Source organism: Saimiri boliviensis, chromosome 12, assembly GCF_048565385.1.
Source record: "Saimiri boliviensis isolate mSaiBol1 chromosome 12, mSaiBol1.pri, whole genome shotgun sequence".
NCBI classification, from domain to species: Eukaryota; Metazoa; Chordata; class Mammalia; order Primates; family Cebidae; genus Saimiri; species Saimiri boliviensis.
Window position 1 is genome coordinate 47,964,425 of NC_133460.1, and position 19,936 is coordinate 47,984,360.

At 42.7% G+C, this 19,936-nt stretch overlaps 1 protein-coding gene across 12 annotated transcripts in view; it reads left to right on the top strand.

The window, feature by feature from the left end:
- Positions 1–19,936, top strand: part of TET1 (tet methylcytosine dioxygenase 1) — a 167,094-nt gene that overhangs the window by 107,177 nt on the left and 39,981 nt on the right. For all 12 annotated transcript variants that reach the window (XM_074382324.1, XM_039478295.2, XM_074382325.1 and 9 more), the window contains 2 exons: positions 345–435; positions 999–1,092. In XM_074382324.1, the coding sequence (XP_074238425.1) occupies positions 345–435; positions 999–1,092 (185 nt within the window). The remainder of the gene's footprint in view (positions 1–344; positions 436–998; positions 1,093–19,936) is intronic.

A 19,936-nucleotide genomic window follows, 5' to 3' on the forward strand; every position in this document is an offset into this window, starting at 1 on the left:
AACCTTTAAGATTTATTGCTCTTGGATAACTTTTAAATTATACCTCAATTAATAGTTTTTTTTAAGCAAGAGATAGGAGTATAAATATGACCCACATCTTAAAATAGTTTTTTCTCCCCTGATTTTCAGAGGAAGAAAGAATTCGTTAGGGGCAGGAAGAAAGGAACATTAAAAGCTAAATTCCATGGCCTGTTGTCCTTGACATTAATTATCAAAGCTTACCAAAACCTTGTCAAGATTCATGGTTCTGAATTGAGGGGGAACAAAAAATATAAAAATAGCTTCTCCTGTCCCCTATGCAATTCTGTAAAGCTTTGGGTCTAATAATCTTATTCCTTCCACAGATCGTGTAATACAAAAAGACAAAGGCCCATATTATACACACCTTGGGGCAGGACCAAGTGTTGCTGCTGTCAGGGAAATCATGGAGAATAGGTGAGGAAATACGCTTCCCTGTTAAAATCATTCTTACTGTGGATCTGACTCAATGCAGATAAATCATCTGTGGGAACAAATGACGTGATTGAAAAATGTTCAGGAGTATGAGTTGGATGTTTCTTAGGGCCCAACAAAGGAGGGGTGTCCTGGTGTCCCTCCTGAGTCACCCATCATAGAAGCTGTTGGGCATATAAAAGAGCAGCCACAAAGCAAGGCTAATTGTCTTTGATAAACTCAGGACTTTTTATATTATTGTATAATGGTCGAAATAGGTCAAATTACCACCCTTGACACTGCATACCCTACATCCCCATTGCTTGTCTTGCAGTCAGCCTGTTTTTAAAGAGTGATCTTTAAGGATAAGTGAGTAGGACTGGATAACAAATTAAAATACCTGCCACACAAAAGCAAATGTTTAACAAAAGGAAATCATGAGGAGTGTTTGATTTCTGAACTTCTGTACATCTAGATCTTAAACACATTAACATGTTCAAAGCTGAAGCCTTCAAATACATATTGTAATTAATTAGTACATTCCCTTCACTGTGTTTTATACTCAGGTATGGTGAAAAAGGAAATGCAATAAGGATAGAAATAGTAGTGTACACCGGCAAAGAAGGGAAAAGCTCTCATGGGTGTCCAATTGCTAAGTGGGTAAGTGTTTCCTATTTATAGATTGTTTTGAAGCTTGTTATCCAGAGCTGATACTTACACATTTTCAATAGCTAGAGTGACCTTTATTTTATTTATTCATTTATTTTATTTGTGTGTGTGTGTTTGTGTGTGTGTGTGTGTGTGTTTGTGTGTGTGTGTGTGAGGTCTCTACTAAAAATGCAAAAATTAGCCAGGGGTGGTGACAGGTGCCTGTAGTCCCAGCTACTAGGGAGGCTGAGGCGGGAGAATTCCTTTAACCCAGGAGGCAAAGGTTGCAGTGAGCCCCCATCATGCCACTGCATGACAAAAGTGAGCCTGTCCACAGTGAGACTCCATTATCAGGGAATGCCTTTTGAGGAAGGGAACATTTGAGCTGAGAAAGGAGTGACAAAAAGGAACTAAGTATGCAGAGGATAAGCAGGGAGTAGAATTCCTAAGCAGAGAAAACAGCAAGAAAAAAGGTCTTGGGTTAAGAAAGCAGAATTATTTGAAATTAAGAAGATAGTTAATTGAACCAGGTGGGGGTAAAAAGGTGAATGATTTTGTAGGCCATAGTGAGGAGCTGCGGTTTTAGCCCAGGAGTAACATGAAGGCTTTGAAGTATTTTAGACAGAGATGTGTTACCTGGTTTATGTTTTATAAATAATATTTAAGGAACTAACTGATAAGACCTGTATTCGTTATCTGTAGCTGTTCAGCATCTTTGAATAACAAACAGGTGTTCTCTCCCGCAGTTTTAGTGAGTTAGGAAACCAAGCAGTGCTTCTGGCATAGGCTCCTATGAGGATGCAATCATCTGAAATAACTTGACTGGGGAAGGGTGGTACAGCTGCAGGACCCACTTCCAAGCTCACTTGCAGGAGGCCTTCCTTCTTTGATGGCTGTTGGCTGGAGGCCTCAGTTCTTCCTCATCTTAAATGTTTTCATAACACAGCAGCTTGGTTTCCCCTAGAGTGAGTGAATGGAAAGAGAGCAAGGAGGAAGCTACAGTGTCTTTTATCACCTCCAGAGGTTGAGGCCAGTAGTTGAAGGTCACAGTGAACTATCATGGCTCCTGTGAATCCATAGCCAGCCACTGCACTCCAGCCTGAGCAACATAGCAAGACCCCACCCACATCGCTTTAAAAAAAATAAAAAATAAAATAAACTAGATTCTCTTATAAATCTCCCATGCTGGCTTTGTGGTAATAATTTTCTTGCTCTCCGCCTTTCTCCTGCCAGTTATAGATTTCTCAAACAGTATTGTTTTATTTTGTTTTGTTCTTTTGTGTCTGGCCTATACATAGTACCTTGTACATTTGATGAAATAAAGCACACAATTGGTTCCCAATATCTGGCACTGATGGTTGTTATGGATTTATTGAACTGTATCTGTTAGCTATTTCTGAATTGTTTATTAAGTAGCAAGGAATGAGTATGTCCTCATGATGAAGCAGCTGGCTTCCCTTACAGAGAGTATCCAAAGGAGAGCAAGGTAACTAGGCTATTGGTAGGATTGGAAATGATTTCTTTTTCCTGTCTTTAAAACCTTTTCTTTCTTTTCTTTCTTTTTTTTTTTTTTGAGGCGGAGTTTCGCTCTTGTTACCCAGGCTGGAGTGCAATGGAGCGACCTTGGCTCACCGCAGCCTCCGCCTCCTGGATTCAAGCAATTCTCCTGCCTCAGCCTCCTGAGTAGCTGGGATTACAAGCACGCGCCGCCATGCCCAGCTAATTTTTAGTATTTTTAGTAGAGATGGGGTTTCACCATGTTGACCAGGATGGTCTCGATCTCTTGACCTCGTGATCCACCCGCCTCGGCCTCCCAAAGTGCTGGGATTACAAGCTTCAGCCACCGTGCCCGGCTTTAAAACCTTTTCTAATATAGTATTAATGACAGTGATATAAAGAATTGTAGTATATAGTTCTTTTTTTTTTTTTTTTTAACTTAAGAAGGCAAATAGCCGGGCGTGGTGGGTCACACCTGTAATCCAAGCACTTTGGAGGCCAAGACGGGTGGATCACCTGAGGTCGGGAGTTCAAGACCAGTCTGACTAACATGGTGAAACCCCGTCTTGAGAAAGAAAATATTTTTAAAAAGAAAAAAAAAGGCAAATATAGGCCAGGTGCAGTGGCTCACGCCTGTAATCCCAGCATTTTGGGAGGCTGAGGCACGCAGATCACCTGAGGCTGGGAGTTCAAGACCATCCTGGTTAACATGGTGAAACAACCCCATTTCTACTAAAAATTAGCTGGGGGTGGTGGCACATGCCTGTAATCCCAGCTACTTGGGAGCCTGGGCAACAAAAGGGAAACTCCTTCTCAAATTAAAAAAAAAAAAAAAAAAGCCGGGCGCGGTGGCTCAAGCCTGTAATCCCAGCACTTTGGGAGGCCGAGGCGGGTGGATCACGAGGTCAAGAGATCGAGACCATCCTGTTCAACATGGTGAAACCCCGTCTCTACTACAAATACAAAAAATTAGCTGGGCACGGTGGCGCATGCCTGTAATCCCAGCTACTCAGGAGGCTGAGGCAGGAGAATTGCCTGAACCCAGGAGGCGGAGAGCTGAGATCGCGCCATTGCACTCCAGCCTGGGTAACAAGAGCGAAACTCCGTCTCAAAAAAAAAAAAAAAGAACGAGGCAAATATAAACCCTGTATTTTAAATATTTTGCTAGCAACTTTCTGTTTAGTATTTTTCCCTAGTGAAGTTTTGTTTGTTTTGGAGATGAGTCTGTCTGTGTTGCCCGGGTTAGAGGGCACTAACACGGGGATCCCTAACCCCTGGGCCATGGACTAGTAGGAACCTGACCTCACGGCAGGAGGTGAGCGGCAGGTGAGCAAGTGAAGCTTCATCTGTATTTATAGCCACTGCCCATTGCTAGCATTACCATCTGAGCTCTGCCTCCTGTAAGATCAGCAGTGGCATTAGATTCTAATAGGATTGCAAACCCTATTGTGAACTGTATATGTGAGGGATGTAGGTTGTGCTCTCCTGAATCCGATGCTTGAGGATCTGTCACTGTCTCCCATCACCCACCTAGTAATAAGAAAACAATGGGACCACCTAGTAGGAAAACAAGCTCAGGGCTCCTGCTGATTCTACATTATGGTGAGTTGTATAATTTATTATATATTATAATGTAATAATAATAGAAATAAAGTGCATAATAAATGTAATGCACTTGAGTCATCCCAAAACCTGTCTCCCCAGCCCCATGTTCATGGAAAAATTGTCTTCCATGAAATGGGTCACTGGTGCTGAAAAGGTTAGGGACCACTACACTATCACATAGTTTACTACAGTCTTGAGCCCCCTGGCTCAAGTGATCCACCCACCTTAGCCTGGCAATTAGCAAGGACTACATGGGCACGACACCATGCCTGGTTAATTTTTTCTTCTCTTTTGTAGAGTCGAGGTTTTGCTATGTTGCCCAAGTTTGTCTTGAACTCAAGCCTCTGCCTGCCCCAGTCTCCCAAAGTCCTGGGATTACAGGTGTAAGCCACCAGCCCCAGTGGCAACATTCTATTTAAATTCTTAGGGTTATTAGGTACAGGAGGTATTTGGCATTTTTCATGAAGCAGGTGTATTTGAATTGCTATCTTATTTTCTCTTGTGCAATATGTCTTTTCAGAATGAGAAAAATACCTTTGTATATACTAATGTATATCTGGCTCTTTTCACAAATGCAAAAAAAATCCAATAATAAATAAAGCACTGCTGCTGAGCAACATATTGAAAATTTTGAGGCTGGGCGCGGTTACTCAAGCCTGTAATCCCAGCACTTTGGGAGGCCGAGACGGGTGGATCACACGGTCAAGAGATCAAGACCATCCTGGTCAACATGGTGAAACCCCGTCTCTACTAAAAATACAAAAAATTAGCTGGGCATGGCGGTGCGTGCCTGTAATCCCAGCTACTCAGGAGGCTGAGGCAGGAGAATTGCCTGAACCCAGGAGGCGGAGGTTGTGGTGAGCTGAGATCGCGCCATTGCACTCCAGCCTGGGTAGCAAGAGTGAAACTCCATCTCAAAAAAAAAAAAAAAAAAAAAAAAAAAGAAAATTTTGCTGTCTACTAATGATGATTCAAAAGTGTAATCTTGATAACAAAACCATGTAATACTATTGCATTTTTTTATTTGTTTGTTTCTGAGACCGAGTTTCAGTCTTGTTGCCTATGCTAGAGTGTAATGACGTGATCTTGGCTCACCACAACCTATACCTACGGGGTTCAAGCAATTCTCCCGCCTCAGCCTCCTGAGTAGCTAGGATTACAGGATTACAGGCATGTGCCACCACACCTGGCTAATTTTGCATTTTTAGTAGAGAGAGGGTTTTCTCCATGTTGGTCAGGATGGTCTTGAACTTCTGGCCTCAGGTGGTCTGTCTGCCTTGGCCTCCTGAAGTGCTGGGATTACAGACGTGAGCCACCTCACCCGGCCATACTATTGCATTTGTATGAAAATAAAATAGGTTTCTTTACTGATTATATATGTCAGAAAAATCATAATGTTAGTCAAACTTTATTTTTCCAATCTGTCCAGGTTATCTTATTTAAAATACATATTGTTCACTGCTTTTGCATATTGTAATACTGAGCCTAGAATTAGCACTTAATAAATTAGTGTTGACTCAATTAATATGAAGCTTGTGTACAACTATTTAGAAAATGTGTTTTAGGGCTAGGCATGGTGGCTCATGCCTGTAATCCCAGAACTTTGGGAGCTCAGGAGTTCAAGACCAGCCTGGACAACATGGTGAAACCTGGTCTCTACCAAAATACAAAAAATTAGCCAGGCGTGGTCACGTGCACCTGTAGTTCCAGCTAACCAGGGGCTGAAGCACAAGAATTGCTTGAACCCGGGAGGCAGAGGTTGCAGATTGTGCCACTACACTCCAGCCTGGGCAATAGAGCCACAGTCTGTCTCAAAACAAACAAACAAACAAACAAACAAACAAAAGTCCCAGGTGAGCGCAGTGCCTCATTATCTGTATAACTGTAGTTAATCCTAACACTTTGGGAGGCTGAGGTGGGAGGATCACTAGAGCCCAGTCGTTGGAGACCAGCCTGGGCAACATAGTGAGACTTTACAAAAAATAAAATTTAAAAATTAGCTGAGCGTGGTGGTGTGTGTCTGTGATCCCAGCTCCTTGGGAGACTCAGGCAGGACAATGGCTTGAGTCGAGGAGGAGGAGGAGGTTGTAGTGAGGCATTCTCAGGCCACTGCACTCCAGCCTGAGTGACAGAACGAGTCCTGCCTACAAAGAGAAAAGAAAGTTGAGTATCTATAATTTGAATTGGTATCTTGATAAAGTGTGGCTGTGGTATTCATTATTAGCTATTTGCTGAGGCATGGAAACTGAGTTATTAGAGCTAGGAATCTGCTGGAGTTGTCCACCCCACACTTGAACTTAGGTAGAGCTTGAATGAAAATTGGAATTTAAAAATGTCCGTGAAGGAAGGTGGGAAAAAATTTAAGACAATTTTAAACAGAGAATTAGATCTGTCTGCGTGCCACATAGTTTGTAGAAATTTACTATGAGGTTATTTTGAATGACACTAGCGCAGTTGGGTCGACTGTATGTGGGTCGGGGAGGAACTGAAGGTCAAGAATTTTGAACTAAGAAATTGAATACACATGCAACTAGTGAATTGCTTTGCTCCAAACTTACTTTTCACCTTGGATACTGTAAATTTTTTGTGTTTTTATTATAAAACATTAATCTATATCAAGCATCATTTCATCCGTTTGTATGCTTAGGTTCGTTAACAGTATTTGAGTTCTGTGCTAATCTGCTTTCTTTTTTCTTTTTTCTTTTTTTTTTTTTTTGAGACGGAGTTTCGCTCTTGTTACCCAGGCTGGAGTGCAATGGTGCGATCTCGGCTCACCGCAACCTCTGCCCCCTGGGTTCAGGCAATTCTCCTGCCTCAGCCTCCTGAGTATCTGGGATTACAGGCACATGCCACCATGCCCAGCTAATTTTTTGCACCTTTAGTAGAGACGGGGTTTCACCATGTTGACCAGGATGGTCTCGATCTCTTGACCTCGTGATCCACCCGCCTCAGCCTCCCAAAGTGCTGGGATTACAGGCTTGAGCCACCGCGCCCGGCCTCTTTTTTCATTTTTAATTTGTGTTTCTCTTGTCTGTCTCCCTTTTGTTTTTTTCCCCTTAATCGTGCTCTGTTGCCCAGGCTTGAGTGCAGTGGTGTGATCTCAGCTCACTGCAACTTCTTCCTCCCAGGTTCAAACTATTTTCCTGCCTCAGCCTTTGCCATGTTGCCCAGGCTGGTCTCGAAATCCTGATCTCAAGTGATCTGCCTACCTCCACCTCCTCTCAAAATGCTGGGATTACAGGCATGAGCCACCGTGCCCACCCCTCTTGTCTTTTTCTCTTGGAAGAGAGATCTATTGCTTCTCTTAATGATCACACGCAAAAAGTTAACAGCAAATTCTAACTGGCCAGCACCACTTTGTGAGCCATTCTTTTTTTTTTAAGAGACGAGGTCTGGCTATGTTACCCAGGCTGGAATGCAGTAACTATTCACAGGCGCGATCCCACTACTGATCAGCACGGGAGTTTTGATCTGCTCCGTTTCCAACCTGGGCCGGTTTACCCCTCCTTAGGCAACCTGGTGGTCCCCCACTCCCGGGAGGTCACCATATTGATGCCGAACTTAGTACAGACACCCAATCGGCATAGCGCACTGCAGCCCAGAACTCCTGGGCTCAAGCATCCTCCCACCTCAGCCTCCCGAGTAGCTGGGACTACAGGCACGCGCCACTGCGCCCGGCATGAGCCGTTCTTAACGTTGTTTTGCCTATGTTCTCAGCATTGTTTTATTCTTCCCTTGAAATGTTTTCTTGCCAGATAGTCATTAATCCTCTGACATAATTATTAGTATTTGGCAGACATTTTTTACTCTTTATTTCTCTGCTGTCACTTTGGATCTTGTGAGGAACCAGTTATCTTGTTCTTCAATAGATTTAGAGGAAAAAGGTAATGTAGATTCTTAGATGCACCTTACAATCTCTTGAACCCGGGAGGCGGAGGTTGCAGTGAACAGAGATTGTACCATTGCCTTACAGCCTGGGTGACACAGTGAGACCTGCCTCAAGAAAAAAAACAAAAAGTGATCTAATTCCATTAGGTTGAAAATTAATTTTCAAATTAAAGGAAAATTGGCCGGGCGCGGTGGCTCAAGCCTGTAATCCCAGCGCTTTGGGAGGCCGAGGTGGGTGGATCACTAGGTCAGGAGATTGAGACCATCCTGGTCAACATGGTGAAACCCCGTCTCTACTAAAAATACAAAAAAATAGCTGGGCGTGGTGGCGCGTGCCTGTAATCCCAGCTACTCAGGAGGCTGAGGCAGGAGAATTGCCTGAACCCAGGAGGCGGAGGTTGTGGTGAGCCAAGATCACGCCATTGCACTCCAGCCTGGGTAACAAGAGTGAAACTCCGTCTCAAAGAAAAAAAAAAAGGAAAATTAAAAACAATAAACCAAAAAGTATTTTAAAAATTAGCTGCATGTGGTGAGTAAATCACATTTAAGAATTTCCCAGCTGGCCAGGCTCAGTGACTCACACCTGTAATCCCAGCACTTTGGAAGGCTGAACAGGTGGATCACTTGAGGCTCAGAGTTCGAGACCAGCCTTGCCAACGTAGTGAAACCCTGTCTTTGCTAAAAATACAATAATCAGCTGGGTGTAGTGGTACAAGTCTGTAATCCCAGCTACTTGGGAGGCAGAGGCAGGAGAATTGCTTGAACTGAGGAGGCAGAGGTTGCAGTGAGCCAAGATGATGCCACTGCACTCCAACCTGAGTGATAGAGTAAAACTCCGTCTCAAAAAATAGAAAAATAAAAATAAAAAAGAATTTCCCACCTAGGTACACGGTAACTCACACCTGTAATCCCCGAGCTTTAGGATGCCAAGGCAGGAGAATCACTTGAGACTTTCTGTTACTCTTTTTATACTTCCCTTTTTGAGCTTCTGGGATAATGGCAGAAGTAGGGAAAATAAGTCAAACCGTGGATGGCCTCATTGGCTCCAGTGACTGAGTGCTTCACATTGGGCACCATATGATGAGCTCCCCTCTATAGGATTGTGTACTGGTCAGTAGAGCAGGTATGGTAATGAATACCTTCAAGTGAATTTTTGTGTGTGTGTGGGTGGGGGGGATGAAGTCTTGTTCTGTTGCCCAGGGTAGAGTACAGTGGCGTAATCTGGGTGATTCACGCATCTTCGCCTCCCAAAGTGCTGGGATTACAGGCATGAGCCACCGAACCCAGCAAGTGAACATTTTATTTACCACTCCTGTCTGATGTGACCCAAGTTTGGAGATGAAACTAGTATCCAGAAGTCCTCAGACCATCTTTTTGGATTTATACATGTATCCAATCTTCAAAACCATTCCCTTTTTTGTTGTCATTGTTCATGCTTCCTGGGTTCTACCTAATTACCTGCCTTGGTTATATCTGGGCTATACCATGCTACTGCTTATTTCTGCCCAATACGGTACCTCTTTGTATATTATCATGACAGGAAGATAAAGAGACAAGGTGGTGCTACTTGTTTGGTGCCTATGATGTCTTCCTAATGTGAGTCAGCCATTTTATTCTTCAGTGATCAAATTTAGGCAGTGGGCAAGAAGTTACTGTTAATTATTGATAATACTAAACTGACTTACCTGTTTTTCTTTTTTTTGTTTTGTTTTGTTTTGTTTTTGTTTTTGAGATGGAGTTTTGCTCTTGTTACCCAGGCTGGAGTGCAATGGCGCGATCTCGGCTCACTGCAACCTCCGCCTCCTGGGTTCAGGCAATTCTCCTGCCTCAGCCTCCTGAGTAGCTGGGATTACAGGCACACGCCACCACGCCCAGCTAGTTTTTTGTATTTTTAGTAGAGACGGGGTTTCACCATGTTGACCAGGATGGTCTCGATCTCTTGACCTCGTGATCCACCCGCCTCGGCCTCCCAAAGTGCTGGGATTACAGGCTTGAGCCACCGCGCCCGGCCGCCTGTTTTTCTTTACTTAAGCTTATTGTCTGCTAATGTGCCATTAGTACCCCTTTTATGTTAGTTTGTTTACTCATTCATAGAGTCTATTTTTCAAGGAAATTTTAATTCAAATATAATATACCCACAGAAAAGTTTATATGCCATAAGGGTACAGCCCAATCAAGTACAAAGCGAACACACCCACGTAACCAGTGGCCAGATCAAGACATCCCCAACACTTCAGAACCCCATTGTATGAACTCAAGTCATTAATCCCTCTACAAAGGTTGAATTGTATTGTAAAATTCTCATTTTCTTGTAATACGTAGATAGCTTTAAATAATGTTAACTGGTTACTTTTTTTTTTTTTGTAGGGGTTGGCCACCATGATTTTGTTTTGAAAAATTTACTTTGTCTCTTACATGATTATTGATAAACTCAAAAGTGACCTTTCTTTGGAAAGATAACCCCCTGCACTTGACATGAATGTTGCTCCTAGGTCTGAATCTGATCTAGAATTTCTATGCTGCTCAGATCGTTTGTGGCACTGACAAAGCACCCTATTCCCTTTTGAAACTTCGCAAGTAAGATTGTGTTAAAGGGACTTATTTTTTACTTAGAAAAAAAATATTTTTAAAAAATTATAATTTACAGCTTGGATACTTCAGCTTAGTTCGGTTTTTAATTTAATTTAACTTTTTTTTGTTGTTGTTGTTGAGAGAGAGTTTTGCTCTTGTTCCACAGGCTGGATTGCAGTGGCACAGTGTAGGCTCACTGTAACCTCCGTCTCCCAGGTTCGAGCAATTTTCCGGCTTCAGCCTCCTAAGTTGGAACACAGGTGCCTGCCACCATGCCCAGCTAATTTTTGTGTTTTTTAATGGAGATGGGGTTTCACCATGTTGGCCACGCTGATCTCGAACTCCTGACCTCAAGTGATCTGCCACCTTGGCTTCCCAAAGTTACGGGATTACAGGCATTACTGGCCACTTTTTATTTTATTTTATTATTAAACAGAATTTCACTCCAGTTGCCCAGGCTGGAGAGCAATGGCAGGATCTTGGCTCAATGCAATGTATGCCTCCTGGGTTGAAGCAATCCTACTGTCTCAGCCTCCCAGGTAGCTGGGATCACAGGCGCTTACCACCACGCCTTGCAAATTTTATTTTGTATTTTTAGTAGAGACAGGGTTTCACCATGTTGGCCAGCATGGTCTCAATCTCCTGACCTCAGGTGATCCACACACCTCTGCCTCCCAAAGTACTGGGATTACAAGCATGAGCCACCACCCCCAGCCTTTTTTCCTTTTTTTTGGTGCTGTGACTTGGATCTTTTTAATTTTTTGAACCTTAAAATTTTTTTAAATCATGTAATCTTGCTCCTTCTAATATTAATTTTTAAATTTAAAAATTATATACACCTTATAGATATGTTTTAAATTTCTTATTTTTAAATTATTTTTAATTATCTTTTTTTTTTTTTTTTTTTGAGACAGAGTGTCGCTCTTGTTACCCAGGCTGGAGTGCAATGGCACAATCTCGGCTCACCGCAACCTCCGCCTCCTGGGTTCAAGCAATTCTCCTGCCTCAGCCTCCTGAGTAGCTGGGACTACAGGCATGCGCCACCATGCCCAGCTAATTTTTTGTATTTTTTTAGTAGAGACGGGGTTTCACCACGTTGACCAGGATGGTCTCGATCTCTCGACCTCGTGATCCACCCGCCTCGGCCTCCCAAAGTGCTGGGATTACAGGCTTGAGCCACCGCGCCCGGCCCTTAATTTTCTTTTTTTTAGGAGGGGACTGAGCCTGAAGAGGCTGCAGGGTTGCAAGGCCCTGCTCATATATTTCAAATTTTAAAAACCATTACAATTTTAGCCTGTCCTTGGTGGAGATAATGATATGTAGCAGTTTGGATATACTCAAACTAAGAGTTAGGGTATTAAATTTTTCTCTGTGTTTTGAGACAGGGCTTGTTCTGTCACCCAGGCTAAAGCACAGTAGCGCAATTCACTGCAGCCTTGACCTTCTAGGATCAAGCAATCCTCTTGCCTCAGCCTCCCAAGGAGCTGAAATCATTGGCACTCACCACCACACCAATTAGTTTTCTGGGGTTTTTGGTAGAGACGGCATCTCATTTTATTGCCCAGGCTGGTCTTTAACTACTGGGCTCAAGCAATCCTCCTGCCTTGACCTCCCGATGCCTTGGGGTTACAGGCATAAGCCACCACACCCAGCCAAAACTCTTTTTTCTTTTCTTTTCCTTTTCTTTTCTTTTGTTAAAAAAATACCAAGTCTTGGCTGGGTGCGGTGGCTCAAGCCTGTAATCCCAGCACTTTGGGAGGCCGAGGCGGGTGGATCACGAGGTCAAGAGATGAAGACCATCCTGGTCAACATGGTGAAACCCCGTCTCTACTAAAAATACAAAAAATTAGCTGGGCATGGTGGCGCGTGCCTGTAATCCCAGCTACTCAGGAGGCTGAGGCAGGAGAATTGCCTGAACCCAGGAGGCGGAGGTTGCAGTGAGCCGAGATCGCGCCATTGCACTCCAGCCTGGGTAACAAGAGCGAAACTCCGTCTCAAAATACCAAGTCTCTTGGGTTTTGTTTTTTGCCTTTCTTTTAGCCTTCTTTTTTAAAGTATGTATGTATGTATTTATTTATTTATTAGAGATGGGGTTTCACCCTGTTGGCCAGGCTGGTCTCAAATTCCTGACTTCAAGCAATCCACCTGCCTTGGCCTCCCAAAGTGCTGGGATTACAGGCATGAGCCACCTCACCTGGCTGTCATGTGGATTTTTTAATTAAAAAAAATTTTTTTTGTGCCGGGCGCGGTGGCTCAAGCCTGTAATCCCAGCACTTTGGGAGGCTGAGGCCGGTGGATCACGAGGTCAAGAGAGCGAGACCATCCTGGTCAACATGGTGAAACCCCGTCTCTACTAAAAATACAAAACATTAGCTGGGCATGGTGGCGTGTGCCTGTAATCCCAGCTACTCAGGAGGCTGAGGCAGGAGAATTGCCTGAACCCAGGAGGCGGAGGTTGCGGTGAGCCGAGATCGCGCCATTGCACTCCAGCCTGGGTAACAAGAGCGAAACTCTGTCTCCCAAAAAAAAAAAAAAAAAAAAAAAAATTTGTGAGACAGACTTTTGCAATTGTCACCCTGGCTGGAGTGTGGCAGCACGATTTCAGCTCACTGCAACCTCTGTGGTTCAAGTGATTCTCATGCCTCAGCCTCCCCAGTAGCTGGAACTACAGGTGTGCACCGTCACCATCTAACTTTTGTATTTTTAGTTTTTTTAAAACTAAAAGGATTTTGCTGTGTTGGCCAGGCTGGCCTCAAACTCCTGACCTCAGGTGATCCACCTGCTCTGGCCTCCAAAAGTGCTGGGATTACAGGCTTGAACCACCTTGCCTGGCCCTAATATTTGTACTTTTAGTAGAGGCAGGGTTTTACCATGTTGGTCAGGCTGGTCTCAAACTCCTAACCTCAAGTGATCCACCCGCCTCAACCTCCCAAAGAACTGAGAGTACATGCGAGAGCTACCGCACCTGGCCAGTTGTTAGTAGGTTAAAAAATAGAGGCAAGATACTAAGCTAAGAGTGATAATTCAGTTTGCATTGTAACTAGCAAAGTTGAGTGTCTTCACTTATTAATAATTTTTATTTCTACTGTAAATTCACTCTTCATAACCTTTTTTTTTTTGAGACAGAGTTTCGCTCTTGTTACCCAGGCTGGAGTGCAATGGCGCAATCTCAGCTCACCACAACCTCCGCCTCCTGGGTTCAGGCAATTCTCCTGCCTCAACCTCCTGAGTAGCTGGGATTACAGGCTTGCGCCACCATGCCCAGCTAATGTTTTGTATTTTTAGTAGAGATGGGGTTTCACCATGTTGACCAGGATGGTCTCGATCTCTTGACCTCGTAATCCACCTGCCTCAGCCTCCCAAAGTGCTGGGATTACAGGCTTGAGCCACCGCACCCGGCCTTAGATGGAAGTCTTGCTCTGTCGCCCAGGCTCGAGCGTAGTGGTGCCATCTTTGCTCACTGCAACCTTCGCCTCCCAGGTTTAAGCGATTCTCCTGCCTCAGCCTCCTGAGTAGCTGGGACACCAGGCGTGTGCCACCCTGCCCAGCTAACTTTTTGTATTTTTAGTAGAAACGGGGTTTCACCATGTTAGCCACGATGGTCTTGATCTCCTGACCTTGTGATCTGCCCGCCTCAGCTTCCCAAAGTGCTGGGGTTAAAGGCGTGAGCCACCACACTCATCTATAACTCCTGTAATCCCAGCAATTTGGAAGGGTGAAATGGGCAGATCGCTTGAGCCCTGGAGTTTGACACAAACCTGGTCAACATAGCCAGACCTCTTCTCTACAAAAAATACAAAAAAGTAGCCAAGCACAGTGGCATGTGCTTGTAGTTCTTGCTACTTGGGAAGGTTAGGTGGGAGGATCACCTGAGCCCAGAGAGCTTTATATAATGTTAAAGGCTGCATATAGTGAGCCCCGATGAAGCCACTGCACTACAGCCAAGATGACACACTGAGACACTGTCTCCAAATGAAAAAGAAAAGAAAAAAGAAATTTTTTATTTTTCGAGACAGAGTTTTGCTCTTGTTTCCCAGGCTGGAGTAAAATGGCATCATCTTGGTTCACTGCAACCTCTACCTCCCAGATTCAAGCAATTCTCCTGCCTCAGTTTCCTGAGTAGCTGGGATTACAGGCATATGCCACCACCCCTGGCTAATTTTGTATTTTTAGTTTAGATAGGGTTTCTCCATGTTGGTCAGGCTGATCTCCAACTCCGGACCTCAGGTGATCTGCCTGCCTTGCCTTCCAAAGTGCTGGGGATACAGGCATAAGCCACCTTGCCCAGCCTAAAAAAGAACAATTTTAAAAGAACAAATTTTAATTTAAAAGGGCAATTCCCTTATTTAAAAAAAAAAAAAAAACATATTTCTTGAGTCTTGGAAAAATTACCTGTTGGGTACAATGTTCACCATATTGAAAATGGGTATACTAAAAGCCGAAACTTCACCACTGCCCAATATATCCATGTAATAAAACTGAACTTGTACCCTCTAATTCTGTAAAAACAGCTTTTCCTGATATGCTCATTTACTCTTCCCTTTTTTTTTTTTTTTTTTTTTTTTTTTTGAGACACAGTCTTGTTTTGTCGCCAGGCGCCAGGCTGGAGTGCAGTGGCGCGATCTCGGCTCACTGCAGCCTCCACCTCCTGGGTTCAAGCAATTTTCCTGCCTCAGCCTCCCAGGTAGCTGTGACTACAGATGCCCGTCACCATGCCCAGCTAATTTTTATATTTTAGTACAGACGAGGTTTCACTATGTTGGCTGGGACGGTTTTGATCGCTTGACCTTGTGATCCGCCCACCTCGGCCTCTCAAAGTGCTGGGAATACAGGCGTGAGCCACCGCGCCAGGCCTCATTTACTCTTCCATATGAACCTTAGAAACAAGCTAAATTTGAATAGATTGGGGGAGAGATTTGTGACTAGTCTTCTAGGGTTGGCTTTCTCATTTAGGAACACTATTATGTTCTTCCAACTGAACTTTCTTTTATAAACTTCTCTCTATATCTTTTACAGTTTTATTCTTATGTTCTTTGCATCTTTTTGTTTTCTAACAACTTTATTGAGATATCAGACTTTAGGCCGGGTGCAGTGGCTCACGTCTATAATCCCAGCACTTTGGGAGGCCGAGGCAGGTGGATCACGAGGTCAAGAGATCGAGACCATCCTGGTCAACATGGTGAAACCCTGTCTCTACTAAAAATACAAAAAATTAGCTGGTCATGGTGGCGTGTGCCTGTAATCCCAGCTACTCAGGAGGCTGAGGCAGGAGAATTGCCTGAACCCAGGAGGCGGAAGTTGCAGTGAGCCGAGATCGCGCCGTTGCACTCCAGCCTGGGTAACAAGAGCAAAACTCAGTCTCAAAAAAAAAAAAAAAAAAGATATCAGACTTTAAACCAAACTTCTATCTGGTTATTTCTGATATATAGTAAAGCTATTATTGCATTTTCAGTACGTAAGAATCCACTTGTTTTATTCTCTTTAAAAATTGAGTAGATTTTTCTGTGATTCTCTTGAAAAATATTCAAGGAAGACTATTCTAGGTATAATAATTGTGTTTCATTATTTTCATACCAGTCATATATTATATAGTCCATGTTTCAAATAGGACTGTAGAACAATTATGAAGTCTGTATACCAACAAGAAGTTAGTGAATATATTAGAAAAATAATTAAATGTCAGCATAGTATTCACTGACATTAGGAGTAGATGATACATTTTTGTACAAACAGAACAAGAATGTGTATACCTTCAGTGTTCTTCTGGTTTTTGGAAGTAGGGCCATTAAAAAGCTGTTTAAATACTTGGTTTTTCTGTTTTCTATAAGCGTATGACATGAGTAGAAGCCAAATTTGTCTGATATAACAAAAACCTATGGGGCTTTGAACCTCTTCTGTCCGTGACCTGATAATTCAAGAATACTCTCACTGACAGTTGCCTCTTGAAATTTAACAGTAACTTTATCACAACACTCTCTTCTCTCCACCAATATGGGTTGCTCACTGCAACCTCCACCTCCCAGGTGGAAGTGAGTCTCCTTCCTCAGCCTCCCGAGTAGCTGGTATTACAGGTGTGCACTACCACGCTTGGCTAATTTTTGTATTTTTATTAGAGACAGGGTTTTGCCATCTTGGCAAGACTGGTCTTGAACTCCTGACCTTAGATGATTCACCTGCCTTGGCTTGCCAAAGTGCTAAGATTACAGGTGTGAGTCACTGTGCCCGGCCTTGGTAGCTCCTTTTTATTGTGTTTTACTTTGCTAGATGACCGATATTGTTGGGCCTATATTCATATGCTCATCATCTATTTCCATATTCTCTATTGTGAAGTGCCTGTTAATTTTTTTTGGCCAGTTTTCTATGGGGGATATTCTCTATATGTGTTGTGTCATATATATTATGCCAAATATATGTAATGTAAATATTTTCCTCCTGCCCTTTTGCTTGTCTTTATTTATTTTTATATTTATTTTTTTGAGATGGAGTTTCTCTCTGTCACCTAGTCTGGAGTGCAGTGGCATAGTCTGGGGGCTCACTGCAACCTCTGCTTCCTGGGTTCAAGGGACCCTCCCGCCTCAGCCTCCCAAGTAAGTTAGACTGCAGGCAGGTGTCCACACCCAGCTCACTTTTTGTATATTTTGAAAAGATGAGGTCTAACCATATTGCCCAGGCTGGTCTCAAACTCCTGACCTCAAATAGTCGAACCACCTCCCAAAATGCTGGGATTATACAAATGAGCTACTGCACCTAGCCTGCTATTTCTTTTTTTTTTTTTTTTTTTTTTTTTTTTAGTGACAGGGTCTCACTTTGTTGCCCAGGCTGCAGTGCCTGATGATAGCCTTGAATTCTCCATCCCAAGTGATAGTCCTGCCTCAGTCTTCCAAGTAACTGGAACTACAGGCATATGCCACTATGCCAGTTTATTTTATTTTATTTTTTTTGTGTGGAGACTGGGTCTCAGCATGTTGCCCAGGCTTGTCTCAAACTCCTGGCTTCAAGCAATCCTCTCACCTCTACCTTCCGAAATCCTGGCATTACAGGTGTGAGCTGAGGCACACAGCCTTTTTTTTCTTTTCAGTTAGCTGATTTGGTAAGCCATTTTAAAATGCTTTGCCCACTCCAAGATCAGGAAGATGTTTTCTTCTAAAATTCTTCATTGCTTTATTTTTTGTGTTTAAATATGTATAATTCAAGTTGATTAGTGTGAGATAGGGGTCAAGATTCATTTTTTTCCATAAACTTTGGTATAGTGGGTCAATTTACACACACACACACACACACACACACACCTCTCTGATAGGGTTTTGAATGGGATTGCATTGAATCTAGAGATCAATTTTGGGAAAGTTGACATAATAACGTCTATTCCATGAATTTATATTCCTCTGCATTTAGTTAGGCCTTTATTTCAATAATATTTTTAGTTTCCAGAGGTCTTAACAGATTTAATTTTTTTTCTTTTCTTTTTTTTTTTTTTTTTTTGAGACGGAGTCTCGCTCTGTTGCCCAGGCTGGAGTGCAATGGTGTGATCACAGCTCACTGCAACTTCCACCACCCAGATTCAGGCAATTCTCCTGCCTCAGCCTCCTGAGTAACTGGGATTACAGGCACACACCACCACACCCGGGTAATTTTTGTATTTTTAGTAGAGACGGGGTTTTGCCATGTGGGCCAGGCTGGTCTTGGACTCCTGACCTCATGTGATCCACCGACCTCACAAAGTACTGGAATTACAGGCATGAGCCACTACACCTGGCCAATACATTTAATATTTAAGCAGTTTATTGAACTCAGATTTGAATTTAAACACTCCTAACCATTGTGCTTAATTTTCTATGGTACACTGATGGAAATTTGGAATATTCAGGAAAAGGACAAATATCATCAGTAAAAAGCATTTTAGTATTTCCAATACAAAAACTTGATTAATGTAAATTTGTTATCAATTTTGACAACTTGAATATTAACTGATACAATTTTGATATTATATATAAGTTTGCATTTGTGGTTATTGGCAAACAGTGTGTTATTATTTGGCTGTAAGAGGACATGTAAATAATAGAAAAAATTTTAATATAAATAATTGTGTTTAGGGGGAAGGTCCTAAAGCCAACTCTACTCAAGGGATGCCTTGGTAGCAATGATTGTTAACCATCTGGAGTGACAGAAGAAAGTGATATTGGGTAACTAACTTCTTAAGAAGTTTCAAGTTTTGTGATATTACAGGAACAAAAAATTATGCTATTGGTTGCTCCTTTCTGGTCACATGGATGGGCATTTTCATCATGTCCTGATTGTGTAGTGATTAATGTAGTCAATCTCTGCACTTTTTAAATTTGTGCTACAGGGAGACAGTTTTAAATGGTTGGATGGTTTTCAGTGGTGACATTTGTATAGAAATTTTTTTTTTTTTTTTTTTTTTTTTTTGAGACAGAGTTTCGCTCTCATTACCCAGGCTTAAGTGCAATGGCGCGATCTCGGCTCACCGCAACCTCTGCCTCCTGGGTTCAGGCAATTCTTCTGCCTCAGCCTCCTGAGTAGCTAGGATTACAGGCACGCACCACCACGCCCAGCTAATTTTTTGTATTCTTAGTAGAGACGGGGTTTCACCATGTTGACCAGGATGGTCTCAATCTCTTGACCTCATGATCCACCCGCCTTGGCCTCCCAAAGTGCTGGGATTACAGGCTTGAGCCACCGCGCCCGGCCCCTGAGAAATTTTTTTTTTTTTGTAGTAAACACTCTGATCACTGAGCAAATTTTGAATAGTGCTGAAGCCTTTTTAGCATCCCAAGAATTTGATGCAGTATAAGATAATAAATAAATATTTAAAATTAATTTTTCTATTTTACATTCACCAAGTCAACTAGATCACATTAGTCTTGTGAATAAAATGTGTACAATGCATCCTTCCGATAGCATGTAAAACTCATAGAAATCACAGAGGCATTGCTTTGTGTATATTAGCTCTTGATAAGTAAAATGAATCACCCAAAGGAAACTCCATAACATTCCTCAGATGGCCAAAATTCAGTTGTCAAGTTTATTTTTAATGTTGAGAGTTCTTCGTTATTTCCATCTACCTACATCAGATGCTTGTTTCCATCATCTACATTTGTTCCGTTGTGACATTTGTGGAATTTGAGAGCAGTTAGGTTTTCCACCAGGCCCTCTCGTCTGTTGTGCAAACTATAACAGCAGTGAAATAAAATGCAGACTGCCTTATACTACTTCTACAAATAGTAACCACGTGTCATAGATTTTTGTTCTGCCTGTTGTTTGTTAGCAATATAGG